This window comes from Ammospiza caudacuta, chromosome 28 (genome assembly GCF_027887145.1).
Source record: "Ammospiza caudacuta isolate bAmmCau1 chromosome 28, bAmmCau1.pri, whole genome shotgun sequence".
In the NCBI taxonomy this organism is placed as follows: domain Eukaryota; kingdom Metazoa; phylum Chordata; class Aves; order Passeriformes; family Passerellidae; genus Ammospiza; species Ammospiza caudacuta.
The window spans coordinates 5,506,278-5,525,116 of NC_080620.1; the positions used below are offsets into that span (position 1 = coordinate 5,506,278).

The 18,839-nt window shown below is 51.9% G+C and overlaps 1 protein-coding gene across 1 annotated transcript in view; it reads right to left on the bottom strand.

Annotated features, from left to right (window-relative positions):
- The window catches only part of LOC131568790 (fibrillin-2-like), a 70,052-nt gene that overhangs the window by 40,214 nt on the left and 10,999 nt on the right, over positions 1 to 18,839 (bottom strand). The window contains exons 5-7 of the mRNA XM_058820864.1: positions 15,535 to 15,630; positions 6,790 to 6,987; positions 5,368 to 5,493 (exon numbers count right to left, since the gene is read on the bottom strand). Of these exons, the coding sequence (XP_058676847.1) occupies positions 5,368 to 5,493; positions 6,790 to 6,987; positions 15,535 to 15,630 (420 nt within the window). The remainder of the gene's footprint in view (positions 1 to 5,367; positions 5,494 to 6,789; positions 6,988 to 15,534; positions 15,631 to 18,839) is intronic.

The window sequence follows — 18,839 nt, forward strand, 5'->3', positions numbered from 1 at the left end:
GGTCCCCAAACCCCATCCAAATCCAGAAAGGCTGGGAGTTGGGTTGGGCCATGAAGGGTCTCCAAAACTCTCCCATTTGTGGAGTTTCTGCTTCTCTTTACAGCCTCTCCCAGGGGATGGTTAGGATGGACAGAAGGGAATAAATTATTCCCAGAAACAGGGACTGGACATTGGAAAGGGCTGCCAGGCAGGGATGGAGTCCTGGTCCCCCAGGTCACCTTGGTCATGGTCTGCATGCCCAGCCCTTGGTGATGGGTTGGATTTGCAACCCCCCTTGAGCCCCTCCCAGCCCAGGACATTCCACAATTCCATTCCCTGATTCTATTCCAGGGGAACACAAATCCCAGGATATTCCACAATTCCATTCTCTGATTCTATCCCAGTCAAGAGGGGAACACAAATCCCAGGACATTCCACAATTCCATTCTCTGATTCTATCCCAGTCAAGAGGGGAACACAAATCCCAGGACATTCCACAATTCCATTCTCTGATTCTATCCCAGTCAAGAGGGGAACACAAATCCCAGGATATTCCACAATTCCATTCTCTGATTCTATCCCAGTCAAGAGGGGAACACAAATCCCAGGACATTCCACAATTCCATTCTCTGATTCTATCCCAGTCAAGAGGGGAACACAAATCCCAGGACATTCCACAATTCCATTCTCTGATTCTATCCCAGTCAAGAGGGGAACACAAATCCCAGGATATTCCACAATTCCATTCTCTGATTCTATCCCAGTCAAGAGGGGAACACAAATCCCAGGACATTCCACAATTCCATTCCCTGATTCTATTCCAGGGGAACACAAATCCCAGGATATTTCACAATTCCATTCTCTGATTCTATCCCAGTCAAGAGGGGAGCACAAATCCCAGGATATTCCACAATTCCATTCTCTGATTCTATCCCAGTCAAGAGGGGAGCACAAATCCCTGCTTGGCTCTTTAGGACTCTCAAATTCTGCCCCCGGTCACCCTCTTAGGGGTAACCTGAGCCCCCCAGTGCTGCTCTGGTTCTTTGATGCTCAGAACAGCCCTGAGAGCTCCCAGGGCAGCAGAGAACACAGAAACACAGAACACAGAAACGCCTCCCCCACCTGGGCCCCTGCAGCCAAAATCAGATTTTATCAGCCAGCCCTGCCCTGTCATCCAACCCCTGCCCTGCCCTGGGCTCCAGCCCACCGAGCTCTGCAAAATAAAGAGCTTTAGGAAGGCAAAGTTTAAAAATCCCAGCCCAAAACTTGGGGTGGCACTGGGGAGAATCTGCACAGAGCTTTGCAAGGAAAAGAGCTTTAGGAAGGCAAAGTTAAAAAATCCCAGCCCAAAGCTTGGGGTGGCACTGGGGAGAATCTGCACGGAGCTGGGCAAAATAAAGAGCTTTAGGAAAGCAAAGTTTAAAAATCCCAGCCCAAAGCTTGGGGTGGCACTGGGGAGGCTCCCAGACCTGGGGCTGTGCCTCTGCCATCCCTCCCTCACCCCAAGGCAGCACAGAATCCCATTCCTATGAAAACCAGGGAACCAAAGAGCTTCCATCAATCTGCAGCTCTTTTTTTTTTTTGCTGAAATCCCTTGAAAATCCCAGCTCTGAGAGCAGGAACGGAGCCCATTCCTGCAGGACTCCACATCCTGTGCTCCAGGAACCCGATCCCTGGGCTTTGTTGTGCTTTCAGCCCATTTTCCTGCTCGGTTTTCCCTCTGTGAGCGTCCCGTGGTGGTTTGGAGCCGCGCTGACCCGGTGGGAACGGGTTCATTAACAATTAACGCCCCTCTCATTAACGCCCAGAGCCGGGAGGGAACCCTGCCAGCTCCAGCCTGGCTCCTTCCCGGCTTTTCCAACCTTCTGTTCAGAATTAAAGCAGGATCCCGAGCTCTGCTGCTCAGACAATGGCAGGATTCAAGGCAAACGTTGATTTTGGAGCCGGGGCTGGGGTTGGAATTGGAATTGGCCTCGTCCTTAAAGGCTGGAAAAGCTGGAAAAGCCAAAGCTGCAGAGCTGGAGCTGCAAAGCTCATCCCTCATCCCAGGGCTGTGGGAACCCCAAACTTTCCTTGTGCTAAAAACCCCAGGATTTGATGGAGAAAACACCCCCAGGGCTCGAGCCTTGGGGGATCAGGGACTCGTGAAAGGAACCACAGAGGGGAAAATGGGAGCTCCAAACCACCCAGACGCAGGGGAATGAGCTCTGCGCGGAGCCAAACAATGAGCTCTTCAGAGGGGCTCTGTGAGGAAATGGAAAGAAAGTGGTTGTGGGGTTCCATCCACCCGTGGAAAGCTCTGGGGAGCTTCCTCTGGTGCAGGAGCATCAGGAAATTCAGGATTTTGGGCCCTCCTGGCCTGTGGGGGCACATGGAGCACCTCACACCTGAAGGGGTGAGGAACAGAGGTGAGATTTGGAATCCCAGGATTTGTTCCCTCCAGCAGAATATCCTGGAGAGGCCAAAAATGGGCAAATCCTGGCTGAGCTTGTTGCCTGGAGCCTTCCACTCCCTCTCCTCGTGTCTCTCCATGGGTTTTTGTTTTGTCTCTTATCACCCAGGATGGGTTTTGGATGCAGGACACGTTCCTTTGGGGAGCATCCTGGAGAGGCACTGGCATTACCTCACTGATAGCAGAGCTTGGCCTTTGTCCTGCAGCACAGGAAGGGCTGTTAAAAAGTGAAATTCTTGGCAGAGAAGGCCTGGAATTATGGCAGGAAAAGCTTTGTCCAGCCAGTGATTCCCCCTCAGCTCCACGCCACGGAATTGCTCCCTTCGGTGTCATTTTTCCAGTTGCTTCCAGGATCATTTAAAAGTGCCCCAGCCCCCCCTTTCCCCTGTGATTTATGGCTCCAGGTCTCTGGAGCAGCAGGATGTGTCCCAGCTCAGCTTTGATGTTCCCTCTCTCCACTTTGCACCAGGAATTTTCCTGTGTCCTCAACAATTTTCCTCCCACCGCGTTGAGAACTCGGCTGGATCCGAACCTGCCTCTCATTCCCTGAAAACCTCAAAACAGATCCTGCTTTTTTCCCCTTTTTTCCACCATAATCCAGCCGTGAGATGCGTTAATTCATCCCTAACCTGGCAATTCCTGCCCTCTTTGCTCATCTTTTTGCACAGCACAAACACAATTTTTGGGTGCTTCCCAAGCCCACCTCGTCTCCAGCGGTTTTTAGGGAGCAGCCTGAGCCTCCCCCTCCCTAAATCCAACATTTCCCTGTTTTTCAGCCTGCCCAGCAAGGGAGCAGTGCCAGAAGCTCCCATCACCCCCGGAGCTCCTCGGAATACAATGGACAATGGGACAAACTCGAGCCACCCTCTGGAAGTGCCCCATCCACCAGGGATGAGCCTGGAACGGAGCAAGCCCCGACTTGGAGGAGCTTCAGCTCCAAATCCGGCCTGGATCTTTCCCTGAGAACCAAAGGATTGGTTTTGCTGCTGGATCTGAGGATATTCCAGCTGCAGCTCGGAGCCTCCCTTATCAGCGTGGAATATCTGCCTTGGAAAAGCGTCCTTATCCTCCCCGATTCCAGGTGTTGGGAGATAAGGTTTGGGTTAGGAGATAAGGAAGGCACCGCCGTTATCTCTGTCCCCAGCAGTTCACAGCAGATTATGGCACTGTTAATTAGGGGACACCGTTAATGAGGGGACATGGTTAATCCCTGATTCCCCACAGGAATCCTCCAGCACCAAACTCCAGCTCTGGGCAGCTGGGGAGAAACCCCCCAGAGAGGTTTAATCGGGGTTTGACATTCCCTGGATGCCAGGCTTGGATGGGGAAGCTGAAAATGAGAGGGAAGCAGAGAATTCCCTCCTTTCCCCGGTGTAAAATGAACCCAAAACTCAACGAGGGAACTCCTGCCCAGCTGGGATTGGGGCACACCTGGACCACAAATCCATGCTCTGGTTGTGCTTTGATCAAACCCTGGCTCAAAGCGAGGACCAAGGCAGAGATTTTGGCAGTTTCAGCAGGAATGTGCAGCTCAGGAATTTGATGCTCCATCTGCTGGACCAAATTCCTGATGGATCAAAGGCTGCAGGAAACTCGGAGATGTTCAGGGAACTCGGGGCCCAAATCTTCAATGTGTCCATAAAGGAACCCTCTCCATTCCCCTGTCCACATCATTTTAGGGAATCCCAAAGGCGATTCCACTTTCCTGGGATCCTCCTCCCCTTTGGTGGCCCTGTGGGGACGTGGAGGTGACAGAGCTGGGAGAGGAGCCCTCAAACCTCAAACCCCTGCTGTCTGTGTCATTCCCAGCGGGACCCCAGACCCAGAGGGAAGCCCCCAGTCCATGGTGGTGATGCAGGGATGGAGCAGCTCCTGGGAATGCTGGAGTTGTCCCTTTCTGGGGCCAGTTTGTGCCCACATGGGGCTCTGGGGGGAGTGGGAGGCCCCTCACATCTGGAGGACAGACCCAGACAATGGATTTGGTTTAATCTGGGGATGGAGGAGATTCCAGCTCAACCGGTTTCAGATGTGCTCTGCTCCCCAGCTGCTGGGGGAGAGGCAGGAGCAGCTTTCTGCTGCCCCTGCTCCCACCTGGGCCAGGCAGATTCCTGGAATATCACTGGATTCGGGGAGCTGCTCCTTCATCTGACACACAAAAAGGGCTGGTTTGGATTGCCCTGCTTTCAATCCGTGCATGTGGAGCTCGGCAGGAATCCTGTCAGGATTTTAGAGAAAGTCTGCTGGCGCCCTGCCCAAGAAGATGCTCAGACACAGATGTTTCTTGGGGATGCAGGAATGTCCATCCCCCAGCAGGGACTGACCTCTGCAGCTCCTCTGGGCTCTCTTTGGAAACGTTTCCTGAGGGGCTGAACCCAGGGCACAGAATCCTGGAATGGTCAGGGCTGGAAAGACCTGGGAGATCAGCTCATGCCACCTCCTACCATCCCAGTTCCAATCCTGGCATTCCAGAGGCAGCCAGAGCCCTCCCTGAGCTCCCAGCACCAGCCTGATGTCCCATTTCACAGTGATTAAATCTTCCCAGCCCTAATGAAGAGCCTCCAAATTAAAAGTTGCTGAGTTTTCAAGGCTTGATCAGACCCAGAACCTGGCAGAATTTTGGAGGCTGAGCTGAGCCTGGCTAAACCTTCCACAGATCCCTCCAGTGCCATCAGTCTGTGTTCCCATTAAAATATTCTTTCAAAAACCCCTCTGTGAACAAACCAACCCATTTCCTTCTGGTCTGAGGCAAGATCAGGAGATCAGGCAAAGCCCATTCCTCATTTCCTGCCCTCGGCCTGTGGGCAGCAGACCAAAAACCCCTCTGGCAGGGCTGGGCAATGGGATCCAGCCTGGAATGGGAGCTCTGTCCCAGCTCCACTCTGGAAAAAGCCAGGAGTGAAATGTTCCTGGGGCTTGGGAAGAGGAGCATCCCTTACCTTCACACCTGTGGCTGGTCTCGCTCTGCTTGTGCCCTGCAGGGCACTTGCACTCGTAGGATCCCACGGTGTTGATGCAATTCCCACCTTGGCAGAGCCCAGGGATGGCCTGGCACTCGTCCACATCTGCAGGAGGAAGAGGAGGAGGAGTGTGAAGGAACAGCAGCCATGGATCCATGGCTTTCCCTGTGCTCAAGGAGCTGGATCACATTCCAGAGGGAATTTCCCCCTAAAGTGCACCAGGGGATGGACAGGAGTCAATTCCTGCCTCAACAAGAGGGAGGCTCAAAGGATCAAAGGATTGGGAATGCTTCCCCAAAGGATTTGTCCATCCTGTGGTTCTTTGGGAGGAGCAGCCTGTGGGATGGAGGAGCTCACCTGAGAGCCACAGCGTGCCCTGGATCTGTGGGATAAAATGGGAGATCCCAGGGGACCCTCCAGGTCCATGGAGGTGCTCCCTGACACACAGGGGGGATTTGGAAAATTCCACAGAGAGTTTTGTGCTTTGGGGCTCTGCTTTGGGGGTTTTCCTCTCTGTATTCTCTGGTTTAGGGTTCTGCTTTGGGGGTCTGCTCTCTGTGCCCTCTGCTTGGGGGCTGGTTCAGGCTCCTGTTTCAGAGGACTGAAATGGTCTCAGCATTCTCTCTTCTGGGGCTGGTTTAGGCTCCTGTTCCAGGCTCTGCTCTCAGCACTTTGGGGCTGTTTCAGTCTCCCATTCCAGACTCTGCTCTCCCCATCCTCTGTTTCTTCCATTTCAGTGTTCCAGACTCTGCTCTCAACATTTCATCCATTTCAATCTCCTGTTCAGGACTCTGCTCTCAGCACTTTGGGGCTGTTTTAGGCTTCCATTCAGGACTCTGCTCTCCCCATCCTCTGTTTCCTCCATTCCAATCTCCTGTTCCAGACTCTGCTCTCATCATTTTGGGGCTCTTTTAGGCTCCCATTTTGGACTCTGTTCTCAACACCTTGGGGCTGTTTCAGTCTCCTTTTCCAGACTCTGCCCTCTGCATTTTGAGGCTGTTTTAGGCTCCTGTTCAGGACTCTGCTCTCAGCACTTTGAGGCTCTTTTAGGTCCCATTTTGGGCTCTGCCAATCAGCATTTTGGGGCTGTTTCAACCTCCTGTTCAGGACTGTGCCCACCCCTCTCACACTCCCTGCCCCTCCCTGCCCTGCCCATGCCATGCCCACGCCATGCCCATCCTGTGCCCACCCCGTGCCCACCCCTCTCACACTCCCTGTCCCTCCCAGCCCTGCCCATGCCATGCCCACGCCATGCCCATCCTGTGCCCACCCCGTGCCCACCCCTCTCACACTCCCTGCCCAGCCCATGCCATGCCCACCCCATGCCCACCCCGTGCCCACCCCTCTCACACTCCCTGCCCCTCCCAGCCCTGCCCACCCCATCCATGCCCCGCGTCTGACCCTGGCAGGCGCCGGTGCGGATGTTGGGGATGAAGCCGCGCCGGCAGGGGTGCGGCTGGGCCGGGCACATCTCGCAGGGGTGGCCCCAGGCGCGGCCGATGGTGGCACAGCACATGGTCTTGGTGCACACGATGCCACTCAGCTGGCCCTGGCACATCTGGTTGTTCACCTGGCTGAAGCACGGCCCCGTGCGGTAATCTGGGCAGGGAAGGAGAGAATACCCGGGTTACACCTGGTGTCACCACGTTGCTCTGCACAGAGAAAAGCAAGGCGCGGCTCCTACCAAGAATATTTCTTTCCCAAGAATATTTCTGGGCTTCACATCCTCTGAACCTCAAAGAAAGGCAAAACAATTTTTTTCTTATTTTCTGTGCCTGTGTTTTTGCAAAAGCAGAATGCAATGTGGGGATGGTTGGTGTTTTGGTTCCTTGGCCTATCAGGGCCAAGTGTGTAGTCCCACATTTCTCTTCACAGAGAAAAGCAAGGCACAATTCTTCCCAAAAATATTCTTATCTCATTTGCTGTGCCTGTGGTTGTGCCAAAGCAGAATGCAATATGGGGATGGTTCACCCACAGTGATGGTGGTTTGGTTCCTTCGCTTGTCAGGCCCAGGTGTGTAACCCCACATTTCTGTTCATGGAGAAATTCAAGGCACAATTCTTCCCAAGAATATTTCTGGGTTTCACATTCTCTGAACCTCAGAGAAAGGAAAAACACAATTATTATCAATTTCTGTGCCTGTGTTTGTGCCAAAGCAGAATGCAATGTGGAGATTGCTCACCCACAGTGATGGTGTTTGGTTCCTTGGCCTGTCAGGAAATAGCCCCACGTTGCTCTTAGCAGAGAAAAGCAAGGCACAGTTCCTACCAAGAATATTTATTTCCCAAGAATATTTCTGAGTTTCACATTCTCTGAACCTCAGAGAAAGGAAAAACAATTCTTATCTCATTTGCTGTGCCTGTGTTTGGCTCCTTGGCCTGTCAGGGCTGAGTGTGTAGCCCCACATTTCTCTTCACAGAGAAAAGCAAGGCACAATTCTTCCCAAGAACATTTCTGGGTTTCACGTTCTCTGAACCTCAGAGAAAGTAAAAACAATTCTTATCTCATTTTCTGTGCCTGTGTTTGTGCAAAAATAGAATGCAATGTGAAGATTGTTCACCCACAGTGATGGTGGTTTGAGTTTGGCAGGTTCAGCTTAGATGTAATGTAATATAGTACAGAATAATAGAGTATCATAAAGCAATTAATTAGCTTTCTGATAAGATGGAGTCATTCTCTCCCCTCATTGGGGGTTCCCTGTGAATTCCATAATCCAGTGTACAAATAAATCCCAGGGTTTCTGCCTTGCCAGCACAGAGATTTGGGGAGAAAACTGCAATGGTGGCAAATTGAAGCGCGGTGTTGGAGGTGGTGGTGGCCCTAAAAGGAGCTGAAAATCAAAATTCAGGCAAAGAGGCAATTCCAGGGCTGTGATTCCACCTGCTCTGGGAATTCCAGGGATGAGAGAAGCAATCAAATCTCAATTTAGCTACAAAGATCCTTCCCTGGAAGTGCCCAAGGCCAGGCTGGATGGAACTTGGAGCACCCTGGGATAGTGGAAGGAGCTGGCAGTGGAATTCCATGGTTTTTATGTTCCCTCCCATCCCAAACCAGTCTGGGATTCTGGAATTCCTAAACTTTCAACTCCCAAACATCCCCTGGCAATTTCAGCTTTAAACCCCAGACACTGCGGCTTTCCCACTCCCAATTAGGATCCTCCCATCCCTTCAACCCCAAGGATTTTTAACCCAATTTTTTGCAGGGTTCTGCCCTCAGGAATGTGGCTTTGCCACTGCCTGGGCTCCCATGACCCTTGATGAGGGATATTGGCACAGCAGGAATCCGGCAGGAAGTAAAATCCTTCCTGTGGGATTTTCCCTTGAGGTGGTGGCACAGAAATGTTTGATCTGTGGCCGGGGGAAAAAAAACAACAAGAAAACCTTGGAGCACGTCCTGGTCAGGGCAGAAAATTCCCCATGGAGTGTCTGAGCAGTCAGGTGCTGGTCAGGCAGCCAGAGCTCAGGGAATTTCCAGGCTGGAATCAAGCAGTAATTAGGAACTGCCCTGACCTCAAATCCCTGCTCCTGGGTTAACCCCCCAGATGTCCCTGCAGGGAGAGGTTTGGGTTTGATGTGTTTGAAGCAATAAAAATATTTTTGGAAGGGGGGTGAGAGCACTGGGAGCTCCAGGTAATCATGTCCCAAAATCCATGGAAAACACCCAGGAAATCCTCCTGTCTGGGAAAGAATCAATTAGCAAAGAATTCCTCGTTTCCAGCTTAATGCTCCCTCTGGTTTGTGTGCTGGAGCAGTTTGTGCCGGGAATTAAAGCTGAGGTTGAGAGGAGAAGGATTTGAGAGGGAAAAAAAGAAATTGTCTGGAAGTTACATCAGTGTGGAGGTGATGGCATCTCCCAGAAAATCCTTTTTTTTTGGGAATCTGACCAGAAACATGAACCATGTAATGATCCTTTTTTTTTTTGACCCAAATTTTACAAGTTCCCATCGCAGTGCAGGGTGGACCCCAAAAACCTCAGATTAATAAACGAAAAACCCCAAAGTGATGCTCTGAACAGAGAGAAAAGTGGCCAAACCTGCACCTCCCACCTCATCTCCTACCTCATCTCCCCCAGGCACTGCAGGAATTCCTGGAGAGGGATAATGAATGCGGGATTGTGAGGAGAACACCCCCTTTTAAACCCATAATTGCCCAAAATAACTTTTCCTATGCAGATGACTCCTCTGGAGGGAATGAAGCCAAGGAAATCTCAGTCTGGAGAGCCCTGGCTGCCTCCCAGCCCCAGCTGGTGCTAATTTTAATGGGCAAATGATTAAATTTTTAATGAGGCACCGATGAAATTTTATGAAGGAAACAGGGACGCTTAGGAGATGTCTGAAGCCTTTCCCAGTCCCTGCATGGGATCTGTGTTCCAGGAATCCTGCTGCAGGTAGCTGTCCTGCAGGAGCTGGGCTTTTTCCTTGAGAAAGCTGAGGAAAAACTGGGATTGCTGTTCCCTCAGCCTCACAAAAGCAGAGCCCGGAGTGGGATCCAGCTCCAGGTAAATCCCATTAAGGGATTGCAGGAAATCCTGAATTTGGGGGGATTTGGGGAACCCCATGAGCTCTGAATCCCTGGCAGTTCTAATGGCAATTCCCACTGCAAGAAATCCTGAATTTGGGGGGATCTGGGGAACCCCCGGAGCTCTGAATCCCAATGGTAATTCCCAATGCAAGAAATCCTGAATTTGGGGGAATTTGGGGAACCCTCAGAGCTCTGAATCCCTGGCAGTTCTAATGGCAATTCCTACTGCAAGAAATCCTGAATTTGGGGGGATTTGGGGAACCCCATGAGCTCTGAATCCCTGGCAGTTCTAATGGCAATTCCCACTGCAAGAAATCCTGAATTTGGGGGGATTTGGGGAACCCCCGGAGCTCTGAATCCCAATGGCAATTCCCACTGCAAGAAATCCTGAATATGGGGGGGGATTTGGAGAACCCTCAAAGCTCTGAATCCCTGGCAATTCCTACTGCAAGAAGTCCTGAATATGGGGGGGGGGGGGGGGTTTGGGGAACTCCTGGAGCTCTGAATCCCCGGCAATCCCAATGGCAATCCCCACTGCAAGAAATTCTGGATCCGGGGAGGATCCAGATTTGATCAGGAACTTCTGAGAATATTCACAATAAAAAAAGTTTCCTCCACTCCTGCAACATCCATGGAGCCAGGAGGGTGTCCCTGAGTCAATTCCAGTGGGAATTCGGATCCCCGGAGAGGGAAAAGTGGGAGAATTCCAGGATTTTCTGTGCTATCTAAAGGACAATCCCAGCCACACAAATCCATCGTGGGAGTAGGTCCAGCACGAGGGAAGGGGAAGGGAATGAGGAGCTTTTCTCTGCTCCCACCCTCTGGAATTCCTCCTCTCCAAAACAAACAAACAGAGGCGAGGAAGAGGAGCTTTTTCCTCTGCCAGAACTCCAATCCCCTCTCACAACAAACAATGGAGGCTTTGCCTTGAAAGCTGCAGGACAAAAGGGGCCTGTGGAGCATCCCCAGGGAGGGGATGGAGACACAAATCCTGGGATTGGGCAGGAGGCCACGGCTGGGACTGAGCCAGAGCCACCAACGGGAGGGAATGGGATTGGGATCAGGGAGAGACAGGGATTGGGATCAGGGAGAGACACTTCTCCAGGTGTTTTCCAGCCTGGATTGATTGTCCATGTTGTTCTTCAGTGTTTTCCAGTTGTTTCTGTTGTTCTCCAGGTGTTTTCCAATTGTCCCTGTTCTTCTCCAGGTGTTTTTCAGCCTGGATTGATTGTCCTTGTTGTTCTCCAGGTGTCTTCCAATCGTCCCTGTTTTTCTCCAGGCATTTCCCAGCCTGGATGGGTTGTTCCTGTTGTTCTCCAGGTGTTTTCCAATTGTTCCTGTTTTTCTCCAGGCATTTCCCAGCCTGGATGGATTGTTCCTGTTTTTCTCCAGGTGTTTTGCAGCCCGAATCAATTGCTTCTGTTCTTCTCCAGTGTTCTCCAATTGTCCCTGTTGTTCTCCAGGTGTTTCCCAGCCTGGATGGATTGTTCCTGTTCTTCTCCAGCGCTTTCCAACTGTTCCTGTTGTTCTCCAGCTGTTTTTCAGCCTGGATCAATTGTCCCTGTTGTTCTCCAATTGTCCCTGTTGTTCTCCAGGTGTTTCCCAGTTCTCCCTGTTTTTCTCCAGGTGTTTCCCAGTTGTCCTGTTGTCCTCCAGGTATTTTCCAGACTGGATCAATTGTTCCTGTTCTCCGGGTGTTTTCTGATTGTTCCTGTTGTTCTCCAGGCGTCCCTGTTGTTCCCCAGGTGTTTCCCAGTTCTCCCTGTTGTTCTCTAGGTATTTTCCAATTGTCCCTGTTGTTTCCCAGTTCTCCCTGTTGCTCTCAGGTGTTTTCCAGCCTGGATGGATTGTCTCTCTCGTTCCCCAGGTGTTTCCCAGTTCTCCCTGTTGTTCTCAGGTGTTTTCCAGCCTGGATGGATTGTCTCTCTTGTTCTCCAGGTGTTTCCCAGTTCTCCCTGTTGTTCTCAGGTGTTTTCCAGCCTGGATGGATTGTCTCTCTCGTTCCCCAGGTGTTTCCCAGTTCTCCCTGTTGTTCTCCAGGTATTTTCCAATTGTCCCTTTTGTTCCCAGGTGTCTCCCAGCCCGGCCGTGTCTCTCCAGCCCCAGAGCTGCCCCAGCCCCTCCGTGGCAGCCCCAGGTCCCCCCGAGGGGCTCCTTTCCCATGGAATGCTTTCTCCAGCTTGTCATTTCCTCCCTTCACCCAAACACAGCCACATTCCTCCAGTTTAACTGTTTGGACTTGTGCAGAGAAGAAAAAGCTGGCGGGGGCACTCTCTAAGGCCAGACATTCCAAGTGCTGGAAAAACACTTCCAAAGGAAATTGTAGAGGGGGCACTTTTTCTGAGCTTTCCTGTCCTGCTTTTACTGTTTCCTGACGAAGTCTCAGCCTGATGAAACCCGAGAGAGTTTCAGGGAGGCACAAAGAGCACAGGGAAACGTGGAGCTGGTGGGTCCAGAGCAGGAGGGATGGATGGAAAAAAATCAGAGCAGGGTTTGGGAACACCTGGGAGAGCCCTCGGGGTCAGGAATTGTCCTGGAGGGGCTGGGGTGGCAATTCCAGAGCTCCAGGCTCTCCCCGAGCACTCAGGTGGAAACCTGGCACTGCTCAGGGTCCCTTTGAAGAGACCACAGCTCCTGGAGCCCAGGAAAATCTCCTGGATCCCAAGGAAAAGCTCATGGATCCTAAGGAAAATCTCCTGGGAAAAGCTCCTGGATCCCAAAGAGCTCCTGGATCCCAGGGAAAAGCTCCTGGGAAAATCTCCTGGATCTCACGAAAAATCTCCTGGATCCCAGGAAAAAGTTCCTGGATCCCAAAGAGCTCCTGGATCCCAGGGAAAAGCTCCTGAGAAAATCTCCTGGATCCCAAGGAAAATTCCCTGGATCCAATGGAAAAGTTCCTGGGAAAAGCTCCTGGATCCCAGGGACAGGCTCCACAGGGAAGATTTAATTTTGACTGGAAAAACAACCCCAAATGAAAAAAACTTCATCCCTGGAGCCCCAAACATCACCTGATGAGTCGAACTCAGTCACTTTTTCCTGCTTGAGGGAGGGTGGAAGCGGAGCCATGACATCAAAATCCTTCATTTTGCTCTAAATCCACGAGCAGCCCCTGGCCCCAGCAGCCCCAGCCCTTGTGGGCTGCAGCTTTTCCTCCCACACTGATGTAATGGGAGCTCAGGTTCCACAAAATATCCCCCAAAGATGTCAGGGAGAGGGAGGAAATGATGCTGGGATGCTGTGAGTGCCTGCTCCAGGGTATTTCCCTCTGGAGGGGGGAATTTCCTGCATGAGGTGTGAGGGGGGTTGTTCTGCTCCCAGCACAAAGCAGCCTCTGACTGGGGCCGCTCTCAGCACTCAGAAATTCACTTTGTTCCAATTTAAAATTCAAATTATTTCTCGTTGCGGCGGCGGCGGAGAAGTAAATTCAAGTAAATCTGGAGCTGGATGGGTTTGGGGTGGGTGAGCTCTTTTTGCCAGGGATGGGGCTCACAGAATCCCAGGATTTGGGCTTGGGCATCCCCCAGCACAGCCCAGGGTCACCTGGAGCAGGGGACACAGAACCTGGCAGTTCCCAGCAGGGCCCTGAACTTGGCCCTTTGCAATAAACCCCAATTTCCATGACCAGAAGAAGATTTATGGTATTGTAACAGGAACCTCACTCTCTCATCCTCTTCACCTCTCTCTTTATCCCTCTCTTGTCTCAAGCCTGCTCTCAGCTATTCCAATTTAAAACTCAAACTATTTCTCGTTACGGCAAAGTAAATTCAAGCGAAGCCCTGAAGTAAATCTGGAGTTGGATGCGTTTGAGGTGGGTGAGCTCTTTTTGGCAGGGATGGGGCTCACAGAATCCCAGGATTTGGGCTTGGGCATCCCCCAGCACAGCCCAGGGTCACCTGGAGAGCAGGGGACACAGAACCTGGAGGGTTTGGAGAATCCAGACAGGGAGAATATCCTCCAGGGCTCCGCCACCTCCAGGGAATGAAGTTGGAATTCCACCTCCAGGGAATGAGGTGGAATTCCTTGTGTTCTGTTTGTGTTTATGCTCCTCACTCATCACTCCAGCTATCAGCACAGAGAATTCCACACCTGGCAGAGCCCAGGACACTCTCTGGCCTTGGGAGGAGATTTATCCTTTGTCCCTATCAGCAAAGGGCTTCAGGCTCTGCTCCGAATTCATCACTCAGCCCTTGGGAATGAGGAGCGGAGCCGCAGGAGGGGCTGGAATCTCCCCTGGGGACCCCCATGGATCCCCATGACACAAACCCTGCAGCTCTCAGCGGCCCTGGGGATGGAGTTTTCCCCTCGGGAGGGTGAAGCTGCTCCCCAAATCCCAGATTTCCCCCGCAAGGCCAACCCCAGGCGCTCACCTGGCTGCAAACCCCCCCCAGGAACCATTCCCAGCCCGGCTCTGTTTGCCTTGGCAGGGAGGAGCAGTGTGGACACAGCTGCAGGATTTGTTTTGTCTCTCGCGCAAGTCTGGCTCGGGCCAAATCTCTGCAGGCTTTGTGAAAATGCTCCTTTATGTAAAGAATTTTATACAAAACGGCCCCAAAGCCTCCCCTTGCTCAGCCCCTCTCTCCACACACGTTACACTTGGATTTTCCAGCCTTCTCCAGAAGTTTCCTGCAGGAATTTCCAGCTCTCTGCTCACACCCAGCCAGCGTCTGGGTGGGTTTGGGAATCTCAGGAGAAAAAATTAGGAGGAGCTCAGGTTTAGGGGTCTGGGGGGGAATCTCCCAGGGTAGAGCACTGAAGAGAGAAATCCTCCTCATTTTCCATAACTAAAGCGATTGGGAAAAGGCAAGGAGAGAGTTTAAAGACTCTGTAACTGCTGCAGAACAGGAGAATTGTCCAGAAAATTGGGGATGTCCATCCCTGGAAGAGTCCAAGGCCAGGCTGGAGCAGCCTGGGATAGTGGAAGGTGCTCCTGGATGGTTTTAAGCTCCCTTCCAACCCTGAAACTCTTCCCCACTCTCTTTACCCTTCTCTTCTCTCAAGCCTGCTCTGAGCTATTCCAATTTAAAATTCAAATTATTTCTCCTTACGGCAGCGGCAAAGTAAATTCAAGTGAAGCCCTTAAGTAAATCTGGAGCTGGATGGGTTTGGGGTGGGTGAGCTCTTTCTGGCAGGGATGGGGCTCACAGAATCCCAGGATCCTGGCCTTGGACATCCCCCAGAACAGCCCAGGGTCACCTGGAGGAGGGGACACAGAACCTGGCAGCTCCCAGCAGGGCCCTGCACTTGGCCCTTTGCAATAAACCCCAATTTCCATGACCAGAAGATTATTTATGGTATTGTAATGGGAATATCACTCTCTCATCCTCTTTACCTCTCTTTTCTGCTCCGAGCTGTGGCTGGCAGCTCCCAGCAGGGCCCTGCACTTGGCCCTTTGCAATGAACCCCAAGTTCCATGACCAGAAGAAGATTTAAGGTATTGTAACAGGAACCTCACTCTCTCATCCTCTTTACTTCTTTTTACCGCTCTTTTCTGCTCCGAGCCGTGGCTGGCGCCTCCAAGCACGGCCCTGCACTTGGCCATTTGCAATAAACCCAAATTTCCACAGCCTGGCTATAGAGATCTCTCCTCCCCATCCATCCCAGCCCATTATCCCCCATCCCTGCTCACCTCGCTCGCACTGGGGCCCGGTGAAGCCGTACACGCACGCGCAGCGGTTGGGGCCGATGCACCTGCCCCCGTTCTGGCAGCCGTTCTCACACACAGCTGAGAGGGGAAACAGAGAATTCCATCACTCCTGCCCCTGGAGAGCCCCTCCGTGGTGCTGGGACGTCACCTCCATGGTGGTTGGAGTGTCAGAGTTTGGAGTTTCAGCTCCGTGTTCTCGCATCCACAGAGAAATCTGAGATTTTTGGGTTTTTTCCTTGGGAAAATTGGTCCCTGCTGCTGCCTGAGCCCCCCCTTCTGCAGAGGCCACACACTCCTCTTGCACTGGGGAGGATTTCCTGCCCTCTGGAATCTCAGCGTTGGGATTGAAGTGGGATGAGTGGATAGAGACAGGGAAATGCCCACAGGGAAAGGTGTGAGGAATGGCACAGCTGGAATGGGAGAAGGGAAGGATGGATGGGCAGGGATTTAACCCCAGAGTGCCCAGAGCAAGGAGCTGGGCTCTGAGCAGCACTTGGGTGCTCCCTGACCTAAAATAGTCACTGGCTTAAAATATTCCTGACCTAAGATATCCTGACTTACTTAAAATATTCCTGACTTAAAGTATTTCTGACTTAGTCGTGCTACCCTGAGCTGAAGCCCTGCACTCACAGCTGGAGCTAAAGGAATTTTCCTGGTTGAAATCATGGATTGATGGGATCTACAGAGCAGGAAGGGCCCCCCAAGGACCCTGCTCTGCCTGGAGCCCCCTCAGTGCCCAGTTCCAGCTCTGAGCCCAGGCTGGATGGGGTCAGGGGGATGCAGGACTGGATTGGGATGGGGTCAGGGGGATGCAGGATTGGGCTGAATGGGGCCAGGGGATGCAGGACTGGATTGGGATGGGGCCAGGGGGGATGCAGGACTGGATTGGGATGGGGCCAGGGGGATGCAGGACTGGATTAGGATGGGCCCAGGGGATGCAGGACTGGATTGGGATGGGGCCAGGGGGATGCAGGACTGGATTAGGATGGGCCCAGGGGATGCAGGACTGGATTGGGATGGGCCCAGGGGATGCAGGACTGGATTGGGATGGGGCCAGGGGTGCAGGACTGGATTGGGATGGGGCCAGGGGATGCAGGACTGGATTGGGATGGGGCCAGGGGTACAGGACTGGATTGGGATGGGGCCAGGGGGATGCAGGACTGGATTGGGATGGGGCCAGGGGGATGCAGGACTGGATTGGGATGGGGCCAGGGGGGATGCAGGACTGGATTGGGATGGGGCCAGGGGGATGCAGGACTGGATTGGGATGGGGCCAGGGGGGATGCAGGACTGGATTGGGATGGGGCCAGGGGTACAGGACTGGATTGGGATGGGGCCAGGGGATGCAGGACTGGATTGGGATGGGCCCAGGGGATGCAGGACTGGATTGGGATGGGGCCAGGGGGGATGCAGGACTGGATTGGGATGGGCCCAGGGGTACAGGACTGGATTGGGATGGGGCCAGGGGTGCAGGACTGGATTGGGATGGGCCCAGGGGTACAGGACTGGATTGGGATGGGGCCAGGGGTGCAGGACTGGATTGGGATGGGCCCAGGGGTACAGGACTGGATTGGGATGGGGCCAGGGGTACAGGACTGGATTGGGATGGGGCCAGGGGTGCAGGACTGGATTGGGATGGGCCCAGGGGTGCAGGACTGGATTGGGATGGGGCCAGGGGTGCAGGACTGGATTGGGATGGGGCCAGGGGTGCAGCGTTCCCCAGCCTGCCGGGATGTCCTGCCAGGGGAGCAGAGCAGGATGGAGCTGGGAGCTGCACGTAGTGAGGGCTGCACGTCCCAGCCCGGCCTGGGCTGCTGCTCCTGAGAATTTTCCCAAGCCTTTGCTGCTCAGGATGAAATTTCCCATCTGGAGCCTCTGCCTCTGGCTGAACTCTCGGGGAAGTTTCAGCAGCAAGGGATCAGAGGGAGCTGAGGGGGAGTTTGGGGAGAATTGGGGATTTTGTCTTTAAAAATCCTCAGTGGGAGTGACTCCCACGTGGATACAGGGATTTGGAATTTGGGAAGTTCTAAATTATCTCATTGAGAAGAGATTCTTTCTAAGATACGGTGCTTATTTGCTAACTAAAGGCTTCTTAAAATGTATTACATGGTAGAATATATATATATTATATAATGTATATCTATATAATATATAAATATATATAATTTATAAATTATATAATTTTATAATAATAATTGTAACATACTAAATATAATTATATAATAATAATATAGTAAGAGAATATATAATTATAGAGATGCATAACTGTATATGTAATGTATAGGTGTATATTATATATAATATATTATGCATATATTATATAATATATAATAATATTATCTAATTATATATACTATATGAGATATATTATGAATATACTATACATTAAATTCTATATTATGAATATGTCATATAGTAGAAGATATAACATATCTATATATTCTCTCTATAATATATTCTATACTATCTATATATTACATACAGATAATATAGTATATACAATAATATCCATATCTATTATCTATATATTATAATAGACTGAAAAATCTACATTGTACTAATATATTACACACTATACTGGGAAATCAATTCATCCATTAATGATGTCTAAAATCTGTATTTTGATCCAGAGCTGTGCTGGTCATGAGAGAGGGCTGAGATTCTGAGGGAAGGAGAACACGGTGCTGATGTTGGAGTGTCCTGGGTGCCCTTCCCTATTCCCAATCCCATCCCCAATCCCAATCCCACACTCACGCTGCCCGCAGTAGGTGCTCATGAATCCCTCAGGACCCATTCCCAATCCCATTCCCATCTCTGTCCCCATTCCCATACTCATGCTGCTCGCAGTAGGTGCCCGTGAATCCCTTCTGGCACAGGCAGGACCCATTCCCAATCCCATTCCCATCCCATTCCCATCCCCACACTCACGCTGCCCGCAGTAGGTGCCCGTGAATCCCTTCTGGCACAGGCAGGACCTGTTCCCATTCCCAATCCCATTCCCATTCCCAATCCCATCCCCATTCCCATTCCCACCCCAATCCCATCCCCACACTCACACTGCCCGCAGTAGGTGCCCGTGAATCCCTCAGGACCCATTCCCAATCCCATTCCCAATCCCAATCCCATCCCATTCCCATCCCCACACTCACGCTGCCCGCAGTAGGTGCCCGTGAATCCCTCAGGACCCATTCCCAATCCCATTCCCATCCCCATCCCTGTCCCCATTCCCATCCCCACACTCACGCTGCCCACAGTAGGTGCCCGTGAATCCCTTCTGGCACAGGCAG